We start from the raw sequence: 23,468 nt of genomic DNA on the forward strand, positions 1-23,468 counted from the left end.
TTTAGTGCCAGTTTGGGCGTTTAACTCCCATTTTGGTGCCAGTTCCGGCGTTTAACGCTGGGATTTCTGAGGGTGACTTTGAACGCCGGTTTGGGCCATCAAATCTTGGCAACGTATGGACTATCATATATTGCTGGAAAGCCCAGGATGTCTACTTTCCAACGCCGTTGAGAGCGCGCCAATTGGGCTTCTGTAGCTCCAGAAAATCCGCTTCGAGTGCAGGGAGGTCAGAATCCAACAGCATCTGCAGTCCTTTTTGGTCCCTGAATCAGATTTTTGCTCAGGTCCCTCAATTTCAGCCAGAAAATACCTGAAATCACAGAAAAACACACAAAATCATAGTAAAGTCCAGAAAAGTGATTTTTAACTAAAAACTAATAGAAATATACTAAAAACCAACTAGATCATACTAAAAACATACTAAAAACAATGCCAAAAAGCGTACAAATTATCCGCTCATCAGGCATAAATCATACCCCAAATAGAATTTTGGAAAGCAAATGCATATGTGATAAATCTTGATTTTGCACGAGTAAACCATGGGTAATTAGGAAAGCACATCAGGACTAAATAGGGTGTCCTGGATTAGGTGGTCATTCAAGCTAATCAAAGGTTTGAATTTTGAGTCCATCGGCCAAATACATCCCCACTTGACCCTAACCCCATTTAACCTCTTATAAGCCCTCATGATACTTATATGCATGTAATAAATAATTATTGATTGTTAGAAGAAAAACAAGTCTTGAAAGAAAGATTAGAAGATAATTGAGATAGTCAACCCAAAACACCAGAGATACTAGAGTATAAAAACATCCCGTGAGGGTTCAATTGCTCAACTCTATTTTTCAACTTTCATGAATCATCATCTTGCAAGATTGTTTATATTTTATTTTTGGGAACTTAAATTAATGGGTTTGTATTGATCACTGCATTGCTTTTGGTTCTATGTGCTCATGTGTTCTTGAAAATTGAGTTATCTGTAACTAAGTGGATAGAAGTATGTAACATTAGGTATACTAGTTGCATTCATGTAGATTATTTGTATTCCATAAGTTGTACCATTCCATTAATCCTTTATGGTCTTTTGATACTTAACATGAGGACATGCTAATGTTTAACTGGGAGGAGGTTGATAAACCCCTCTCTTTTGATAATTTTTCGATAGAAAATATGGAGTTTATCAACTTATCTTGCATTTATTCGCCAAGAATGCATGCTATTATGATTTTTTCCTAATTTGTGCTTAAGCGTTAAAAACATGTTTTTTGGACCAATAAACTGTCAATTCTAATTCACTTTCATTCCATTCGATGCCGTGATGTGTTTGTTGAATGATCTCAGATTCAACAGGGTAAGAATGACTTCAAAGATGGAGCAAAAGCATGCAAAACTAAAGAAATCATGAAAAATTGAATAATTGAAGATTTGGCAAACATGTGTACGCATGACGTGTAGCGTATGCCTCATTAATGGAAGCACGTGACCACGGTTTTGGGGGAAATTTCGGGCCAATTCAGTTCCATTCTAAAGTATTTAAGGCCTGGACTCAAAGGGGGACACACACAGTCCATCACCCCATCAATTCCACATAGTTTTGCATAGTTTTTAGTTTTCTAGTGAGATAAAATTTAGGTTCTCTCTAGCTTTTTCTAGAGTTCTTGTTAATTTTGCACTTAATTTTAAATTCCAAACTTGTTTAGTTAGAGTTTTGCTTTAATTTTGTTATTCTCTTAATTTAATTTTCCTTAGAATTTTTCTTGAGTCATCTTTGAGTTAATTTGGTATTTTCTTAGTTTTTAAACTTTGTTAATTTTGAATTTCTATTAATGCATCGATATTTTTATGTTTTATATGTGTTAATTGAGTTGCTGTTATTGATATTTGAGAGTAATTAGATTTAATTTTGATCAATTTTTATAATCTCATGGTGGTTTCTCTTATTGCTCACCAAGTGTTTGATGAAATATTTACTTTAGATATGAAGTAGATTTTTAAATTCTTGGCTTGGAGTTGAGTAATTAGGGACCCTTGAGTTATCAATGTCCAATATTGACTGGTAATTAAGGATTGTTAGTTGATTTGGTTTCTACTAACGCTAATCTTTTATCAACTTAATTGATAAGTTAATTAAGATTTGTGGATTGAGATCAATTATGCCTACTTGACTTTTTCATGATGTTAGGGGATGATGAAGTAGGAATAACTCTTAATAATTGCCATGTTTGTGGTTGATAACAAGGATAGGAAGCTTGAATCCTCACCCTAGCCAAGACCTTTTAAATATTTGATTACTATCTCTTTTATTAGTTAAATTCTCTTAGTTTTTTTGGTTTAATTCCATTGCTTCCTAGTGTAGTTACTTTTTAATTGTTGCCATCTCAATTGCATGCTTACTAGATAGTTGTTTACTAGCTTATTGTCTTTAGTTATTGAAATTTTATTGTTGATTGCTCTTTAATTTCTAGTTCCCATCTCTTTCTGAATTCATATTCAAAACTCTCAAAATTCAATAACTAATGATGTGTATTCAATTGCAAGTCCAAGGAAGAATAATCTGGGATTAACACTCCTGGTTGTTGATTTGACTTTTGTGACACTTTTCTAAACTTTGATTGTGGGTTGGTTATCGGTTTAGACTATACTTACGATGTAAATGAGTTTTAAAATTGGTGAATGTCTAAATCAATTATTGACCTGAATCAAAATTATAGGCACTGGTGCACGAATTTGTGACTCACGCAACTGAACTAGCAAGTGCACCGAGTCGTCCAAGTAATACCTCAGGTGAGTGAGGGTCGAATCCCACGAGGATTGCCGGATTGAGCAAAATGTGGTTATCCTGCAGATCTTAGTCAAACGAATAGAAAGATAGTTGTTGTTTTTTGTAGACGCATAAATAAGCAAATAACAAAAGCGATAAAGAGTTTATGCAAAGACATTAATGATAGATTAGTTAAGGCTTTGGAGATTCTTCTTCTTCTGGATTAACACGTCATGCTCACTACTCCAATGATGAGTGATTACTTCAATGGCAAGGCTGTAAGTGATTAAGCTATTGGTCCTGGTCATTAATCTTCTCAAGTCCAAACCAAACATCCAAACGGACTAGATCAATCTGGGAGAGGGTGAAGCGCACACAATTCAATCTCTTGATAATCCTACTCAAAACACCACAGACAAGGTCAGATCTTCTGGATCAGAGACTGACGCTCTATGATTCTAGCCCTTAGAGCCACATGAACCTCAATTACCCTTGACTAACGAGGTTTTATGTAACATACCCCAATTAGCCTAGATAACTTGTTGGAACCTGTGATGCATTCTCAAATTGTAGCTCCATATTATCTGGGTAAGGACTCGTAAGAAACTCATGTAAAATCGAGATTCATAAGGATGAAGAATGATAATTCATCATAGAATAGAATCAAACATAGATTGAAGTAGAAAAGTAATTGCATTAATCCATATTAATCAGCAGAACTCCTAACTTTAACTTAGGAGGTTTAGTTGCTCATACTATACAGAAAATAAAGTGTAAAGTTCGAATATGATGGAGAGGATCTTAAACATAGGTGATCTTCCCATATATATACTGATCTAATAAGTAAGAAATTACAAAAGTGAAATAAACTGAATAGAAAGGTGCAAAAATCCACTCATGGGTCTACTTGGTGAGTGTTTGGGCTGACTTTGGCTTCTAACTTGAAGGGGTGGGTGTTGGACGCTCACTAGGGAGTAAATATGCTGCTCCTTGCTCCCCTTATGGCATTGAACGCCAGGTTTGGGCATTCAACTCAAGCCTTGGTCTTCTTGGGGCATTGGACGCCTACTAGGGGTTAGTTTGGGCGTTCAACACCCATTTTGGACTGTCCAATCTGAAAAAAATATAGACCATTATATATTTTTGGAAAGCTATAGAAGTTAGCTTTCTAACGCCATTGAGAACACGTCATTTAAACCTTTGTAACTCAAAAAATGCTCATTTGAATGCACGGAGGTCAGAATCTGACAGCATCTGCTATGCTTTCCTTGCCTCAGAATTAGACTTTTCCAAAACTTACCAAATTCATCCAAAATTCACCTAAAATCGTAAGAAAAATATAAAAGCTCAAAGTAGTATCTAAAAAGTGAATTTTTGCATTAAGACCTACTAAAACATAATAAAATTTGATGAAATCTACTAAAAACACTAAGAAAATATCATCACAAAGCGTATAAAATATTTGCTCATCATGATACCAAACTTAAACTGTTGCTTGTCCTCAAGCAACCAAAAACAAGTAGGACTAAAGAGAAGAGAAATATACTAAAAAGAAGAGAATATACAATAAGTTTTAAAGTTTTCAGTGAAGCTCAGTTCTAAATAATTGAATGGGGCTAATAGCTCCTTACTTCTGAACAGTTTTGGCATCTTTCTTTCTCTTGAAGTTCAGAAATATTGACATCTCTTAGAACTAGAATTTGGATGGTATTATTGATTCTCTTAGTTTAGCTCTTCTTGATTGTTGAACACAGCTTCTTTTGTTGCTTTGCACCTCTTGAGCCTAGCCATGACTCTAAGCGTTTTGTTTTTCTGTATTACCACCGGATACATAAACGCCACAGGCACTTAACTGGGGGAACCCCTTGGATTCGAATTTAGCTTTACTTAAATTCTCAGTCAGTGGTGCCCAGAGTTCTTTAGCTTACTCTTTTGCTTTTGGTTCACGACTTTAACTGCTCAGTCTCAATATCTTTTACTTGACACCTTCACACCACAAGCATTTAGTTAGGGATAGCAACTCATTTGAGCTTTTTAGGCCAATTTCTGACCTTTCTAACCATTGATGCTAAAAGCCTTGGATCCTTGCTCTTTTTATTTTTTTTCTTTTTCTGCTGATTTTTCTTGCTTCAAAAATCAATATTTTTTATTTTTCAGAGAGTCAATAATACTTCTCTAAATTCTTTATTCTTCAAGAGCCAACATTCTCAATTTCAACATCAATTATACACTGTTAATTCATACATTCAAAAGAAAAATGCATGGCCACCACATTAGATTAATTGAAATAAATCATGATATACTTAAAACTTATGCATCTCACTATTTCTTTTTCAAATAATTTTTCTTTTTAAGCATGGTGAGGATACAGAGGATATCTTATAATAGAAATAAAATAAGAAAATAAACTACTAAACATGATCATGAACTTAGAAAAGAAAATAGACAATAAATAAAAATATAGTGAAAACAGAAATAGGACAGGTAGAGGAATAATGGGACTCAACAACCTCAGTGACGGTGGCTGCTGATTCCCCTGGAGAATCCAATAGAGCGTTTGATCTCATCTATGTCACGCCCTTGCCTCAGTTGTTCTTCCATCAGCCTTCTCTGATCTTCTCTTATCTCATAGAGGATGGTGGCATGCTCATTGTGCTCTACCATTAGCTACTCCACGTTAGCTCAGATCCCCTATTGAGGTATTCAGTTGATCCTAATAGTCTCGGGGAGGAAAATACATCCCTAGAGGCATCTCAGGGATTTCTGGTGGAGGCGGCTACATAGGCTCTTGTGCCGGCTCTCTAACATTCTCCATCCTCATCTTCATGATGGGCTTATCCTTCTCCATGAGGGCGTCACCTGTAATGTTAATCCTGACCGAATTGCACATGCGATAGATGAGATGCGGGAAGGCTAGCCTTGTCTTAGTGGAGGCTTTCGTGGCTACGTTGTATATTTCTTGAGAGATTACCTCATGCACCTCTACTTCATTTCTGAGCTTGATGTAGTGCACCATTATTGCTCGGTCAATAGTAACTTCAGACCGGTTACTAGTAGGTATGATGCATCATTGCACAAGCTCCAACCATCCTCTCGCCACTAGCTTGAGGTCAAGCCTACTCATTTGGTAGGATTTGCTTGTGCATCTAGCCTCCGTGTGCATCTAGTCTCCATTGGGCTCCCTCCACACAGATGTCTGCGAGCACTTTCTCCAACCTTTGATCAGAGTTGACCCTTTTTGTGTAGGAGTGTAAGTTACCTTGCAATTGAGACAGTTGCAACGCCATCCTCACACTTTCTGGGATAAAGTCCAAGAGTTGCTCTCGAACCATGGTGTGGAAGTTCTTAGACTGTGGGTTCACGCTAGTGTCATGCCCCTTCGTGACCCAAGTGTTGGCATAGAATTCTTGCACTATTAGTGTGCCAACAACTAAGATAGGATGGGCTAAAATTTCCCAGTCCCTTCTCCAGATTTCTTCAAGGATTTCTGGATACTCATCCTCCTTGAGCCTAAAAGGGACTTCAAAAATCACCCTTTTGTAGCATAGAAGTGATCCTGGTGGGCTCTAGTGAGGAATCTCCATGATTTCCATAGTTCGGAAGAGAAAGCGGGAGCTTTTCGCTTTCTTTTCCTTGAGACTTCACTGGTCTTTGGTGCCATACTTAGGAATGGTAAAAGTAAAAAAACAAAGCTTTTGTAACACCAAACTTAAGATCTTTGCTCGTCATCAAGCAAATATTAACAAAAAGAAAAGAGGGGAATACAAGGAAGAAGAAATATAGAGGGGAAAGGGAGAGAAGCCTTCGGCCAAGTGGGGGATGAGAAAGGGGCGAAGTGTGTGAAATGTATAGGGTAAGAGGGAGAGAGTGTGTAGAAGGTGGGAGTATGAAGAGAGGTATGAGGAGGTATTTATAAGAGAGGGAATGGGGTTGTGTTCGGTTGAATGGGAGGGAAGAATGCGTGGGAATGGTTTGAATTTGAAGTGAGTGGGGTTCGTGGAGATTCTGTGGGACCCACTATCCTGAGAGGCTAGGAATTTCAAATTCTTTGCCGCCTTGGCGTTCAATGCCAGGAATGGGCATTGAATGCCCATAGAAGACCAAATAGTTGGTCTTGGCTGCCCCCTTTATAGCGTTGAACTCCCAGCTTTGCTCCCTGACTAGCATTCAACGCCAATGCATACTCCCTCTTGGACGTCGAATGCCCAGGAAGCTCCTTTCTTGGCGTTCAACGCCAGCTCCATACTCCCCTTGGGGCGTTAAACACCCAGCATGGTCTCTTTCTGGCATTCAATGCCAAGTCCTTACTCCCTGAGAGGTGTTGAATGCCCATCTTCCTCCTTGTCTAGCGTTCAACGCTGGTAAGGGGATCCCTTCAGGGTGTTCTGTTTCCACTTCTGAGTGTCTCTGTCACTGTTCTAAGTGCTGTACATGATCACAAACATCAAAAAGTAAGAGAAAAACTAAAATATGAATTCAAAATAAAGTAAATGAAAAATAATAGAAAATACTATGCTAATAGTTGGGTTGCCTACCAACAAGCGCTTCTTTATCGTCATTAGCTTGATGAACAGTTCTAATACGGAGGTAGGGGCTCAGATCTTCACCCCCAAACAGTGAACTTTCTTCCTGTACTCTCATGGGTGAGCTCCATATGCTCTAAAGACAGGATTCTACTCACTATGTGTAGAATGACTGGACTTTTAGTGAAGACAACTCTCATTCCAAGTGAAAGGCATTCAGTGGGGATCTTATTTTCCTCCAGCCTTTAGGTACCTTCTTCTCAGTACTTTCCTTCTTAGTGCTTGATGATGACTGCCTAACACCAAACTTAGAGTTGGTATCTGGGGGCTCTGTAAAGCTCTGCATTGAGAGAGAAAGCTAAAACACTATGTGTTACACAGTGGTACCAACTCTGTCAGAGGGAGACTGAGGGTTGGGTATCTTAAACAAGATACAATCCTCATGTAGTTTTAAGACTAGCTCTCCTCTTTCCACATCAATAATGGCCTTAGCAGTGGCTAGGAAAGGCCTTCCAAGGATGATGGATTCATCTCTATCCTCCCCTTTGTCTAGGATTACGAAATCAGCATGGATGTAAAGGTCTTCAACCATCACTAGGACATTTTCCACCATGCCATATGCCCTTTTCAGGGACTTGTCTACCATCTCTAATGAGATCTTGGCACGCTGCACCTCTAGAATTCCTAGCCTCTTCATTACAAAGAGTGGCATTAGATTGATGCTTGAGCCAAGGTCACATAGTGCCTTCTCAAAGGTGATGGTCCCTATAGTAAAGGGAATCAGGAATCTTCCGGGATCCGGTAGCTGTTGAGGAAACTTCTTCTGAACTAGGGCACTAGACTCCTTGGCCAGTACCACAGGTTCTTCTTCCCCCTCAAATGCCTCTGTATGAGAGGAGTTGTCCTTCAGTTTCCTGAGGATGTCCAAGTATCGAGCAATTTGCTCTTCCTTGGACTCATCATCCTCTTCTGAAGAAGAGTATTCTTCAGGTTCCTTTTCCAACAAAGGGGCGTGTAAGGTGACATTATCAGTCTCCTCATGAGCTCTGATTTCTTTGAGTTCATCAATAGCAGGCTTCTCTTTAGGTTCTATTACAACCTCTATAGTGAGGGCCTTGCACTCTTTCTTTGGATTCACCTCTGTGTTGCTTGGAAGAGTGTTGGAAGGAATCTCTGGGATCCTCTTAGTCAGCTGACCAACCTGTATCTCCATGTTCTGGATGGAAGACCTAGTTTCAGCCATGAAACTGTGGGTGGTCTTGGAGAGGTTGGAGACTATAGCAGCCAAGTCAGAGAGACTCTGCTTGGGTGTCTCCAATTATTGGTGAGAAGTTTCATAGGGTCTATTACTAATCCTATTCTGGTTCATTCTATCCTGATTGTTACTGAAGTCTTATTGAGGCTTCTGTTGATCTTTCCACTTAAAGTTAGGGTGGTTCCTCCATTCTTGATTGAAAGTATTCGAATAGAGATTGTTGTTGGAGTTTCTTGAGGAGTTTTCCATGTAGTTCACCTCTTCTATGGTGGTCCAGGTGTTATCACCTACGTCTAACTCATAGGTTGTCTCTGGACAGTAAGCCTCAGAGCTCTGTGTCCCACTCAAGTGCTGAGTGATCATGTTGATCTACTGGGACATGAGCTTATTTTGAGCCAAGATGGCATCTAAGGTGCGTACTTCTAGGACGCCTCTCTTTTGAGCAGCACCATTGATCACATGGTTCCTCTTAGAAGTGTATATGTACTGGTTGTTGGCAACCATGTCAATAAGCTCATGTGCCTCTTCAGGCGTCTTCTTTAAGTTGAGTGATCCACATGCAGAGTGGTCCAATGCCATCTTGGACATTTCAGATAGGCTATCATAGAAGATATCCAACATGGTCCAATCTGAGATCATGTCAGGAGGGCATCTCCTGATTAGTTGCTTGTATCTTTCCCAAGCTTCATAGAGGGATTCACCCTCTTTTTGTTTGAAAGTTTGTACTTCCACCCTAAGCTTGCTCAGCTTTTGAGGTGAAAAAAACTTGGCCAGGAAATTATTGACCACCTTCTCCATGTGTCTAGGCTTTCTTTAGGCTGAGAATCAAGCCATAGCCTTGTTCTGTCTCTTACAGCAAAGTGAAAGAGCATGAGCTTGTAGACTTCTAGATTTACTCCATTAGTCTTGACAGTGTCATATCTGCAAAAAGTCAGATATGAATTTGTTAGGATCTTCCTGTGGAAGTCCATGAAACTGGCAGTTCTATTGTACCAAAGTGACCAGTTGAGGCTTCAACTCAAAGTTGTTTGCCCCAATGACGGGAATGGAGATGCTGCGTCCATACAAATCAGAATTGGATGCTGTGTAAGATCCTAGGACCTTTCTTACATCACCTCTACTGTCTGGATTATCTGCCATTGTTGTTTCTTCTACCTCTTATTCTAAAGCTCTTGTAAGATTTCTTACGGCTCTGCTAGCCTGAGCTTATTGCAGAAGCCTTCTTAGAGTCCTTTCAGGTTCAGGATTCAGATCAAAGAGAGGTTCTTTATTCCTACTCCTATTCATAAACAATAAAAGAGAAGCCAAGAAGAGAAGAAGAAAGGAGTCTCTATGTCAGAGTATAGAGGTCCTTGTTAGAAAATTAGAAGAAAAGAAAAGAAAAGAAAAGAAAGTTGCTTTTTAATTTAAAAAGAATTTTCAAAATTAAAGAGAGAAATAAGAAGATTTTTGAAAATAAGAGAGAGAAAAGAAGAAGAGGAATTTCGAAAAAGAAGAGAGAGAGAAGAATTAGAAAGAATAAAACTTTTAAAATTAAAATGAAACAAATAAGTAACAAACTAAGAAAGATTTGAAAGAGATTTGATTTTTGAAAATATTTGAAATTTTAAAAAGTAAGAAGTTGAATTTTTTTTTGAAATTTAAAATTAAAAGGAGAAAGTTAAAAGAGAGAAACAAAATAAGATAAGATTTTAAAATTTAAGATAAAAGATTTAATTTTAAAAAATTTTGAAATTTAAAAATAGAAAGCTAACTAAAGGTTTTGAAATTCAAAAATTCAAAAAAAAAAGAAAAGAAAAGATAAGATTTTAAAATTTTAAAGATTTTTAAAATGAAAATTTAAAAGGAAAGATAACTAATTGGTGCACGAATCCCCACACTCCGTACAGCTGTACCAGCGAGTGCACTGGGTTGTCCAAGTAATACCTGAGCGAGTTAGGGTCGATCCCACGAGGATTGTGGTTTGAAGCAAGCTATGGTTATCTTGCAGGCCTTAGTCAAGCGAATCAGAAGGTTGTTGGATTAGAGGAAACTTTTCATAATTTGTATTTATGAATTGGAATGAAATCAATTGGATTGATTTAAGGGCAATCAGTAATAGGAATATGGTTAAGGATTGGAGTTACTTTGTCTTCATGAATTAACTCTGGTATTACTGTCTTCTTTGCTTGTGAATAATGTTTTCAATGGCAGGCTGTATGTGATTGACACTGGTTTGAGCAGCTGCCAATACTTTTCCAGATCTGAACCCCAGGGTTAGTGCGGATCCATTCTGATTTATGGTGAAGCTCCTGCAGTTCATTCTCCTTGGTAATCCTACTCAAAGCGCCACAGACAAAGTCGAATCTTCCGGATCGGAGGATGCTTCACCTTTGGTTCTATCCTCTACCACAGAGACCCTAATCTCCCTGTAAATCGGCTAAACTAATGTCTCGAGAAGTCTCCAACAAAGTCGTGGATTAGCCATCTGAGAGATGCATAATCAAGCTGGTGGTTCATCATTGTCCGATGAAAGATGCACTCTGAACCCACGTAGAATGTGATAACCTTATGCCAGTTAAACGCATTCATGTTAATGAAGAACGAATATACATCTTAGAATTAATCAAACACAAATCGAAGAAAAACGGTAATACTTTTATTAATTCATAGGACTCAGTAGGGCTCCTCCCCTCAACTTAGGAGGTTTAGAAACTCATACTAAAAGGAAATACAATGATAGAATTCGAAATATGGCAGACCTCCCTCTATAAGAGGTGTAAAAAGTCTTTAAACACTAAGCTAATGACTAAGATTTACATAATAAAGGGTAAAACAGTCTTCTAGTGCTAAAATCAACTTCTAGAGCCCACTTCATGAGTGTTTGGGCTGAGCTTTGATGAGGTCCACGTGCTAGGGAACCTCTAGGGTGTTGAACGCTAGCTAGGGGTCCTCTCTGGGCGTTTGGACGCTGGTCCTGAGAGGCCAGGGCAATTGAATTTCCTACCCTCCATATGGGCGTTGAACGCCCAGCTGCTACACCATGGCTGGCGTTCAACGCCAGCTTGTTGCTCCCCAGAGGGAGTTAAACACCCACTCTGGCTCCTTGTCTGGCGTTCAACATCAGCAAGGTCTCTGCTCCAGGGTGTTCTATTTCCAGCTCTAACTGTTTCTGTTTCTGTTCTAACTACTGCACATGATCACAACTTTTAAAGAGCAAGGGAAATCTTTAAAAATAAGCTAAAATAAACTCAAATGAAAATAAACAAAGGAAATAAGAACAGAAATACTTTACTCATGGTTGGGTTGTCTCCCAACAAGAGCTTCTTTAATGTCATTAGCTTGACACTCGATTGCTGACTTTCCACCTCTTCTTCCAGTTGGTTAACAGAAATGACCCCATGGGAGAAGAGGAGGAGATTAGTACCCTTAAATTTGAATTCCTCCTAACAAGCTTTCTTTTAGTGTGATGAGCTTGATTTTCCTTGCTTGTTAGGGTAGGGCTTGTATTATTTCTCCACCCCATATGCATTTTCCTCTTGGGACATTCCTCCTTGGTGGGTGATGACTGCCCAACACCAAACTTAAGTTTGATGTCTGGGGAAACTGTATGAGTTTTCACTAGGGGAGGAGGCTCCAATATTGTACTCTGCATGGAAGTACCTCCTTTGTCAGGGGGTAGTGGAGGTTGAAGGACCTTGATAACCATGTAATCCTTTTCTAACCTCATCACCAATTCGCCTCTCTCAGCATCAGAGAGGTTTTTTTCCAGTAGATAGAGACCATTCTTCCACAACCTCAACAAAAGGAATATTGATGTGCATCTTTTCAGAGCCTTCCAAGGATTGTGTGCATTGATCATCCTTGGTCTCCTTTTGGGGCATCTGAGGGTATGGTATTTCAGGCTTTCTTCCCATAAGTGGGACGTGCAACAATGTGCTCCGAACCTCTTCTTGAGTCTCTTCTTCATTTAGTTCCTCAACAGAGTGTACAATCTGAGGCTCAGCCTCCTTGGTACTAATGAGGGCCAGACACTCTTCTTTTGGATTTACTTCTGTGTCTTTGAGAAGATTGTTAGGGTGTCTCCGCAGTTTCTGAGGAAGGTTCCTTTGAATGACTGCATTGCATTCCTTAGTATGAGCTATTGTCTCTACTTCCCTCCAATCCCTCTTGTTGTTCAGTATGTCCTACATGAGGCATTTGTTCAAGAGCCTCTGCAAAGGGGATTTTGATCTTCAGCTTCTTAAAGGCTTCTAAGAATTTGGTAGATTGCCTATCCTTTTCTACTTTCTAGAGTCTTTGATGGTATGGTAACTTGGCCTTGAACTCAAGGGCCATGAGTGGTACAGGGTGAGTGTCTATAGTGCCTAAAGAAAGGTCACCAACCTAATTAGGAGAGGTGCTCCCAGCACTTACACGTATCTGGTCTCTCTTGGGCTGGCATTCAATGCCTGGGCTGCCCCCTTCTGGGCGTTGGACGCCCTAACTTCCATCCCTTTCTGGGCGCTTAACGCCCCTGATGGTACCCTGGGCTGCAGCTTGTTAGTCTGCTGCCATTTCTTCCTCTCCCTGCCTCTTACTGTTCTGAGGCTGGTTATTCAGGGTACTCCCTAATTGAAGAGCTTGGAACTCTTCTCTTATCTATTCAGACAAGTACAGTCTAGCTTGACTCAATTGTGCCTCTATATTCTTTTTAGAGGCTTGGGCTTCTTGCAACATCTCTTGCAATTTGAACATTTGTTATGCAAGGGAGTACAGTTGCTGGATTAATGACTCACTTTGCTCAGGAAGGTCTAACTCAATGGACACTATCTTAACCTCTCCTTTCATTAGAGTCTCATTAGATGGGTACAGATGCTGATTGCTGGCAACTGTCTCAATGAGCTCGTGAGCTTCTTCAATGGTGTTGTTCATGTGAATTGAACCACCAGTAGAATGGTCTAAGAACATCTTAGTCGTATCTATGAGTCCATAATAGAAGATGTCTAACTTTACCCATTCTGAAAATATTTCAATAGGGCATTTTCGTAGCATCATCTTGTATCTCATCCAAGTATCATAAAGGGATTCATTATCTCCTTGTTTGAAGCCTTGGAAGTCTAGTCTCAACTGGGTCAGCTTCTTTGGAGGAAAGTATTGATTCAAAAACTTGTCCACCAGCTGATTCTATATTTTCAAGCTAGACTTGGCTTGGTTATCTAACCACCTCTTTGCATGGCCTTTAATAGCAAAGGGAAAAAGCATCAGTCTGTAGACATCCTGGTCTACTCCCTTAGTGTATACTGTGTCAGCATATTGCAGGAATTCTGTAAGGAATTCCATGGGCTCTTCTTGTGGAAGTCTATGAAATTGGCAGTTTTACTGCACTAGAATGATTAACTACGGGTTGAGCTTAAAGTTAGCTACTATAGGAGGTATGCTAATGCTGCTTCCATATAAGTCAGGAGTGGAGGCTGTATAAGATCCCAAAGTTCTTCTGAACTGTTCATCCCCATTCGGGTTCATGGTGAAATATTCCTGTTCCTTACACTTAGTCAGGAAACATGAAAGTGGGAAGGTATGTGTCTCTATATTAGAGTATAGAGCACTTCCAGTAAGATGTCTTGAGAAGATAAGAAGAATAGAAGTAGAGGGAGAGAGATGGAATTTGAATTTTTGAATTTTAAATTTTAAATTTTTTCGAAAATAAAGTAAATAAATAAAATAACAATGGAAAACTAATTCAAAAATAAAAGAAATAATTAATAAATTTTGAAAATTAGAAGAGAGGGGAATTAGTTAGTAAGTTTTGAAAAAGAAGGGAGAGAACAAGTAACTAATTAAGAAAGATTTGAAAATAAGATAAGATAGAAAATTAGAAAAGATTTAATTTTAATAATATTTGAAAAAGTCAGCAAGATAAGATAAGAATTGAAAAGATTTAAAAAAGATTTAATTTTAAAATTTAAAAGGAGATAAGATAGAAAAGATAAGTTAGGTAAGAAAGATAAGATAGGGAAGTTAAGAGAAGATAAGTTATAAATCAAAAAGATTTAAAATTTAACATTTTGTAATTTTAAAATTAAATTTTGAATTTTGAATTCGAAATTTGAATTTTGAAATTTAAATTTTGAAATTTTAAATTTTGAATTTTAAATTTTGAATTTGAAACAAGAAAAAGATTTGAATTTTGAAAAAGTTTTAATTTTTAAAATTTGAAAATTGAATTTTGAAAACTTGAATTTTAAAATTTTGAAATTTGAATTTTAAAATTGAAGCAAGATAAGATAAGGGTTTGAAAAAGATTTGATTTTTGAAAAGGTTTGATTTTGAAATTTAAATTTTAAATTTTGAAATTGAATTTTAAATTTTAAAATAAGATAAGATAAGATTTTGAATTTTTTAATTTTTGAATTTTAAAGATAGATAAACATATAAGATAAGATTTTGAAAAAGATATGATTTTTGAAAAGATTTGATCTTGAAAATTGAAAGCTAAGATAAGATAAGATAAAAATTTAAAACTAAAATCTGAATTTTTTATATAATTTTTGAAAATTAAGTAAAAATAAAAATGGAAAAGATATTTTTTATTTTTGAATTTAATGAGGAGAGAGAGAAAACAAGTAAAAGACACAGGACTTAAAATTTTTAGATCTAATGCCCCTAATTTTTGAAAATTTGGAGGGAAAACACAAAGAGACAACAAACTTAAAAATTTTAAGATCAAAACCAAAAGAAAATACAAGAACACTAAGAACAAGACTCAAAAACTCAAAGAACACAAGAAAATGTAAAAGACACCAAAATTAAAATTTTTGAAAACTAAACATAAAATTTTCGAAAATTATAAAGAAAAACACAAGAAAACACCAAACTTAAAGATTGAAATAAGATTCAAACAGAAAGACGCTAATTTTAAAAAATTTTTAGAAAAAGGACTCAATTTTTGAAAATTACCAAGAATAAAAACAAAAAGACTCAAACCAAAAATAAAAATCAAACAAAGAAAGCTATGGATGCTTGAAAATAAACTGTTTGAAAAAGGTTTTTGAAAAAAAAAATTAAAATTTTTGAAAAAGATAACAGGAAACAGGTAAGACTTAAACTAAGAACAAAGATTAAACAAAGAAAATAAAAATATTTTTGAAAAAATTTTTAGATTTTTCAAAAATTGAAGAAGAAGAAAATAAAAATAAAAGACTCAAATAAAAATAAAAATTACCCGATCCCCACACTCAGTACAGCTGTACTAACAAGTGCACTGGGTCGTCCAAGTAATACCTGAGTGAGTCAGGGTCGATCCCACATGGATTGTGGTTTGAAGCAAGTTATGGTTATCTTGCAGGCCTTAGTTAGGCGAATCAGAAGGCTATTGGATTAGAGGAAACTATTCATAATTTGTATTTGTGAATTAGAATGAAATTAGTTGGATTGATTTAAGGGCAATTAGTAATAGGAATATGGTTAAGGATTGGAGTTGCTTTGTATTCCTGAATTAACTCTGGTATTACTGTCTTCTTTGCTTGTGAATGATGTCTTCAATGGCAGGCTGTATGTGATTGACGCTGGTTTGAGCAGCCGCCAATACTCTTCCAGATCTGAACCCTAGGGTTAGTGCAGATCCATTCTGATTGAGGGTGAAGCTCCTGCAGTTCATTCTCCTTGGTGATCCTACTCAAAGCGCCACAGACAAGGTCGAATCTTCCGGATCTGAGGGTGCTGCAGCTTTAGTTCTAGCCTCTACCACAGAGACCCTAATCTCCCTATAAATCGGCTGAACTGATGTCTCGAGAAGTCCCCAACGAAGTCGTGGATTAGCTGTCTGAGAGATACATAATCAAGCTGGTAGTTCATCATTGTCCGATGAAAGACGCACTCTGAACCCATATAGAATGTGATAACCTTATGCCAATTCAACGCATTCATGTTGATGAAGAACGAATATACATCTTAGAATTAATCAAACACGGATCAAAGAAAAATGATAATACTTTTATTAATTCATAGGACTCAGCAGGGTTCCTTCTCTCAACTTAGGAGGTTTAGAAACTCATACTAAAAGGAAATATAATGATAGAATTCGAAATATGGCAGACTTTCCTCTATGAGAGGTGTAAAAAGTCTTTAAATACTAAGCTAATGACTAAGATTTACATAATAAAGGGTAAAACAGTCTTCTAGTGCTAAAATCCACTTCTGGGGTCCACTTGGTGAGTGTTTGGGCTGAGCTTTCATGAGATCCACATGCTAGGGAACCTCTAAAGCGTTGAACGCTGGCTAGGGTGGTCCTTTCTGGGTGTTTGGACGCTGGTTTCTACTCCTTGGGCGCTGGACACCTGGAAGGGGGCAGGATGTTGGCGTTGGACGCCAGTTTTGCGCCTTCTAATCCGAAGCAAATTATAGACTATTAAGGAGTTCAGATTCGAACTGCATCTTCAGTGCTTTCTCTGTCTCTGAATCAGACTTTTGCTCTAACTCCTCAATTTCAGGCAGAAAATAACTGAAATTGCACAAAAATACAAAAACTCGAAGTAGAATCCAAAAATATGAATTTAACACTAAAACCTATAAAAACTTAATAAAAACTAAACAAAACATGCTAAAAACTATATAAAAATAATGCCCAAAAGCGTACAAAATATCAGCTCATCACTAACAGACTACTAAAATTTTAAAGTTTGAAATCAAATTAAAGATAAGAAAACAAATTTTGAAAATCAAACAAAAAGATAAGATAGAGATTTAAAGATAGAAAAAGATAAACAAGAAAAAAAACAAGATTACTAAACAAGACACCAAAACTTAAAATTTTAAATTCAATTTTTGAAAAATTTTCGAAAAATTCGAAAAGCAAACACCACCAAACTTAAAAATTTTGAAATTAAAGACACTATTTTTGAAACAATTGAAATAAAAACTACTAAAAGACACCAAATTTAAAGATTTTAAGATCAAACCAAGAAAAATACCAAAAAATTTTCGAACACAAAGAAAGGAAAACAAGAACAATTCTCAAAAAGACTCGAGAAAAGAAATGAGTACCAAAGGGACACCAAACTTAAAAATTGACACAAGACTCAAACAAAAGAAAAAGATGACTAAGGATGAAGATATTTATTATATTTTTTGATACTTAACATGAGGACATGCTAGTGTTTAACTGTAGGGAGGTTGATAAACCCCTATTTTATGATAATTTTTGGATAGAAAATATGGAGTTTATCAACTTATCTTGCATTTATTCGCCAAGAATGCATGCTATTATGATTTTTTCCTAATTTGTGCTTAGGCATTAAAAACATGCTTTTTGGACTAGTAAACTGTCAATTCTAATTTACTTTCATTCCATTCGATATTGTGATGTATTTGTTGAATGATCTCAGATTTAACAGGGTAAAAATGACTTAGAAGATGGAGCAAAAGCATGCAAAAGTGAAGAAATTATGAAAAATTGAATAATTGAAGATCTGGCAAACATGTGTATGCATGACATGCAGCGCATGCCTCATTAATGGAAGCACGTGACCGCGGTTTTGGGGGCAATTTTGGGCCAATTCAGCTCCATTTTGAAGTATTTGAGGCCTGGACTCAAAGGGGGACACACACACTCCATCATTCCATTAATTCCACATAATTTTGCATAGTTTTTAGTTTTCTAGTGAGAAAAACTTTAGGTTCTCTCTAGCTTTTTCTAGAGTTCTTGTTAATTTTGCATTTAATTCTGAACTCCAAACTTGTTTAGTTAGAGTTTTGCTTTAGTTTTGTTATTCTCTTACTTTAATTTTCTTTAGAATATTTCATGAGTCATCTTTGAGTTAATTTGATATTTTCTTAGTTTTTAAACTTTGTTAATTTTGAATTTCTATTAATGTATCGATATTTTTATATTTTATGTGTTAATTGAGTTGTTGTTATTGATATTTGATAGTAATTGGATTTAATTTTGATCAATTTTTATAATCTCATGGTGTTTTCTCTTATTGCTCACCAAGTGTTTGATGAAATATTTACTTTATCTATGAAGTAGATTTTTGAATTCTTGGCTTGGAGTTGAGTAATTAGGGACCCTTGAGTTATCAATGTCCAATATTGACTGGTAATTGAGGGTTGTTAGTTGATTTGGTTTCTACTAACGCTAATCTTTTATCAACTTAATTGATAAGTTAATTAAGATTTGTGGATTGAGATCAATTATGCCTACTTGACTTTTTCATGATGTTAGGGGATGGCGAGGTGGGAATAACTCTTAATAATTTCCATGTTTGTGGTTGATAACAAGGATAGGATGCCTAAATCCTCAACCCTAGTAAAGACCTTTTAAATATTTGATTACTATCTCTTTTATAATTCAATTCTCTTAGTTTTTTTTGTTTAATTCCGTTGTTCTTAGTGTAGTTACTTTTTAATTTTTGTCACACTACAAGATGAATGGAGAATAGCGGCGGTTTATTTGCCGATTTGTGGCGGTTTTGAATCGCCGCTGCGCATAAGGGCACAGGAATGGCATTTTGCGGCGGTTCTCAGTAACCGCTGGCATATCCGCCACAAATCAGTTAATTTGTGTCGGTTAGATCAGCGGCGATTTTAAACTGCCCCAATATTACCAAGAGTGATTTTCCCACATATTTGCGACTCTCCTTAACCGTTGCAATTTGTTGTAGCATTTTATATGAAATTTATTTGTTGCGGTTTTAAACTGCCACTGTTTCTAGGATTAATTTTTTTTAAAATATAATATTTAGTTTGTTTTCGTTTATTAACTTGGGGATATTTTTTTAGATTTTTTATTTTTAAATTCTTATTAGTTTTCTCTAAAAATCTAAATTGAGGCCGAAAATTTATAAATATTTAACTGCGAAAGAAACTGACATATTTATATTAATATTAATAAAGTATTTCACTAGTCACAAAAAAAAATTATTTTACTAGATAATAAAGCTACATAGTCAACTAAACATATACTTCAAATAAAAGGTCACACGACTCTTAATTTCTATTTTTCGCCATATCCATCTAAAGAATTTATCCATGCAGCGATGTCTGGTGGCAACTCTCCACCTTGCCATTGAATAAAATAAGTTAGCACACTCTCTATTGCATGCCTCTTCATCTTCTCTACTGCTATTGGGCAAGGAAATCATTTTCAGACAATATTCTCGTGGATTCATCACGCTGCTCAATCTTAGATATTTTATCCTGCAAACGTAAATAAGCATACATAATCACACTAGGCATAAAGCATACTCAACATATTTTTATACACCAATCCAACATGTTACAACATAAAGAATCAAAAGTAAATACTTACACCAATCCTTCGAGCTTCTTCATGTATATAGGTGCCATCAGGTCGTTTGTACTGTAAGATCCATATTTCTCCTCTATCAACTCTCCTCCCTTATAGTTTTGACTGTGACATTACAATTTATACCTTTATTAGTTAAATAGTGTACCATCAGAGGCTTCATTAGCAACTACAAAGTCCAGAAATCTGTTTAAGCCGGCCTTATATTCTAAACTACCTAGTGGCTTTGAGATCCAACTCTTATCTATATCTACTTTAATGAAATCATAGAAAGAAATGAATAAAAAACTAATAAAGTCATACAACTAAAAAAACTTAACCAAAAATTAGTTCTATGTGTCAAAAGAGCCCGTGACAGTTTATCACGATAATGGAAGGGGACCCAATTAAAAAATTTAAATTGGATAATTTGTTATAAGCAAAACCATATAGAGAGTAAGAGAATACATTAAAAAGGAAACAAAAACAAAGTTACTTTCAATCAATCTAATATATAGCATACAAAAGGTATTAAGTTGGATGCTTACTCATTGCAAAATTTTGCGTTTTCAAAAAATTACTGAACGAAAAAATTGCTAGTTACAAGGTCAAAAAATGAAAAACAAAAAGAAAAGTGTCCTTAAAAAAAGGGAATACAGGAGAAAAGGTTAGAGACAAATAAGACACTTGAGAAGCAATTTTATTTTTAAAATTTATCATATAGAAAATTGAAACAGACTTGTAATAATGACTTGGTGTCTCTAATAAGAAATGATAAGCCAAAAAAATTACCATAAAATAATATCAATCCAAAATAAAACCTAGGAATAATTAATGGGTTATTTTCAATTACACAAGGTTAAGAAAAAATAACATTAGTCAATGTCATTTACGTATACAAAATCTAAAACCCACCAATGACTAAGCATCCCAATCAATGATATGTTTTACTTCCAAAAATACAACAATGAGTAGTTATTCTGAAACTATCTCTTGGCTGATGTGTTGCTTTATTATTTCATGATTTTCAAAAATTGAGTTTTCAGAATAATTATTTGCTACAATGGCAGCAAAAAGAGAGAGATTCAAAGAAATTGTCTAAACAAGAAAACCATTAAAATATAAATCCAATACTGTGTAAGCACGCACATGCATAAAATAATTTTTGAACTTCTAAATAAATTCTATGTCAGTTCTTGCTGAGATTTTTTATTTTGATCAATAATAGAATTCCTCTTCTTGGTGATTTTCGAATTAAGGTTCCTTACCTGAAGTAATAAGTCTGGTGCAGTTGAAAGAGATAAAACAGTATTAATTATGAGTCTCGTATAAAATAAAGCTAGTTTAAATGTAGAATTATTAAGTGTTCATAATATACCACAGAAGTAATAAAGTAATTAATAATAAGTTATTTTATGTTATAAATTTTATTCATATAACATAAATAAGATATAAACATTCTTGTTTATTAATAAAAGATATTTTTATTAATAACTGGCTCATCCGTGATTTTCTTAGTTGCAACCTTTTCTCCTATGTGAGAATCATATGCAGAACAAGCAACACCATAGCTTCCTTTACCAATTACTTCCTCTATTCTGTATATGCTCCCTTCACCATATTCAATAAAGAAATCTACTTACACAGATGACTTGATTAAAAGAAAACAAACACTATCTAGTAAAGATAGTAAATCCACTAAATTCTTCCCTTCAAAATACAAAACACCAATCCAAAACATATTAAGATACATACATGTAAATCTAAATTATTATTAACATATAGTAATACTATTTTCACAAATTTATTAATAATGCATAACATATTTAGTATGAATCCAAATTGGAGAAAGCTGATTCTATCCCAAATTGAAATAGGTAATGACGACAGCAACAAATAATATACACATACTAGATAGAAAAGACCCAGAATAGAGGTGGCAGTATCGATGCATCTTGCAAGCCTTTCTTTTGCTTTACCCCCCTTTTGTTCTGTGTTCTTGGCAAGAACAAAAACAAAACCCAAAAAATTGTAACCAAATCAAAAAGAAAAAGCATGATGTGAACCAAATTGAAATCTGAAATGAAAAAAAAAAATTTCCAAATTGAAAGGGGAATTTTTTAGACAAACCATACCCATTAACTAAAATCGAAACCGAACCAAGAAGAAAAATATTAAAGGGAACCAATTTAATTATTCTGAAGACAAAAAGAAAACACAATAAAATTGAAGGAAGAATTTTTTACGTACCAATAATCTGAACCAAGAAGCTGAGCAGACCTAATAACAGGACCAGAGGAAGGAGAGCGCAAATCGGCGATAGACCCACCGGCAAGGGGAAGCACAATGCAGCCGGTACTGATGGGTAGAGGGGCACGTCGGCAACGATTTTAGCGCATAGGTGTGTTTCTTGCCTCTACTCCTTTTCTGTTCGTGCAAGGTAGAAAACAAATTCCAAATCTGATTCTTGACTATACATAGCCAAATCAAGAAGAAAAACATCAATATGAGCCAAGTTGAAAATAAAAACCAAGAAGAAAACTCAACCAAATTGAAAGAAGGATTAGCAAACCTAATGAAGGGGTGCGCGCAATGATGGAGGAAGGGGGAGCGGTTGAGTGATGCATACAACAATGGGATGACGAGACTACTGGAATTGACAGAGGGGAGCACCACGACGGTAAGGATTCTAGAGAAATGGTTCGCGCCCTTACACAATTGACTTCGTGAGAAAAAAAGAGAGGATATTGCGCTATAACAATGAAGCTCTTATGAAATTGATTTCCAGCGTTGATTAGATTGCGACCACAACCACAGCTAACTTGCCTATTTGCGGTGATTATGTGAACGGCCGCCAATTTTCTGCCGTCATCCTCTGCTTCTCTTGTAGTGCCATCTCAATTGCATGCTTACTAGATAGTTGTTTACTAGCTTATTACCTTTAGTTATTGCAATTTTGTTGTTGATTGCTCTTTAATTTCTAGTTACCTTACCTTTCTGCACTCATATTTAAAACCTACCAAATTCCATAACCAATGATGTGTATTCAATTGCAAGTCCAAGGAAGAACAATCCGGGATTAACACTCCCGGTTGTTGATTTAACTTTTGTGACACTTTTCTAAACTTTGATTGTGGCTTGGTTATCGGTTTAGACTATACTTGTGATGTAAATGAGTTTTAAAATTGGTGAATGTCTAAGCCAATGATTGATCCGCATCAAAAGCATAGGCACCGGTGTGCAAATTTGTGACTCGCACAACTGAACCGGCAAGTGCACCAAGTTGTCCAAGTAATACCTCAGGTGAGTGAGGGTCGAATCCCACGAGGATTGTCGGATTGAGCGAGCTGTGGTTATCCTGCAGATCTTAGTCAGACGAATAGAAAGATAGTTGTTGTTTGTTATAAACGCATAAATGAGCAAATAACAAAAGTGATAAAGAGTTAATGTAAAGACAGTAATGATAGATTAGTTAAGGCTTTGGAGATGCTTCTTCTTCTGGATTAACACGTCATGCTCACTACTCCAATGATGAGTGATTCCTTCAATGGCAAGGCTGTAAGTGATTAAGCCATTGGTCCTGGTCATTAATCTTCTCAGGTCCAAACCAAACATCCGAATAGACTAGATCAATCTGGGAGATGGGGAAGCGCACGCAATTCAATCTCTTAATGATCCTACTCA

General features: G+C 36.1%; 1 protein-coding gene and 1 non-coding gene across 2 annotated transcripts; one reads left to right on the forward strand and one right to left on the reverse strand.

Moving 5' to 3' along the window:
• Positions 1-7,657: 7,657 nt before the first annotated feature.
• On the reverse strand, positions 7,658-8,527 carry LOC107482448 (uncharacterized). The gene has a single exon (XM_016102941.1). The coding sequence runs from the start codon at positions 8,525-8,527 to the stop codon at positions 7,658-7,660; it is 870 nt and encodes a 289-aa protein (XP_015958427.1).
• A 649-nt stretch (positions 8,528-9,176) lies between these two features.
• On the forward strand, positions 9,177-9,280 carry LOC127743150 (small nucleolar RNA R71). The gene has a single exon (XR_008004474.1). It is a non-coding gene; the product is annotated as a small nucleolar RNA R71 (small nucleolar RNA).
• Positions 9,281-23,468: the final 14,188 nt, after the last annotated feature.

This window comes from Arachis duranensis, chromosome 1 (assembly GCF_000817695.3).
Source record: "Arachis duranensis cultivar V14167 chromosome 1, aradu.V14167.gnm2.J7QH, whole genome shotgun sequence".
NCBI lineage: Eukaryota > Viridiplantae > Streptophyta > Magnoliopsida > Fabales > Fabaceae > Arachis > Arachis duranensis.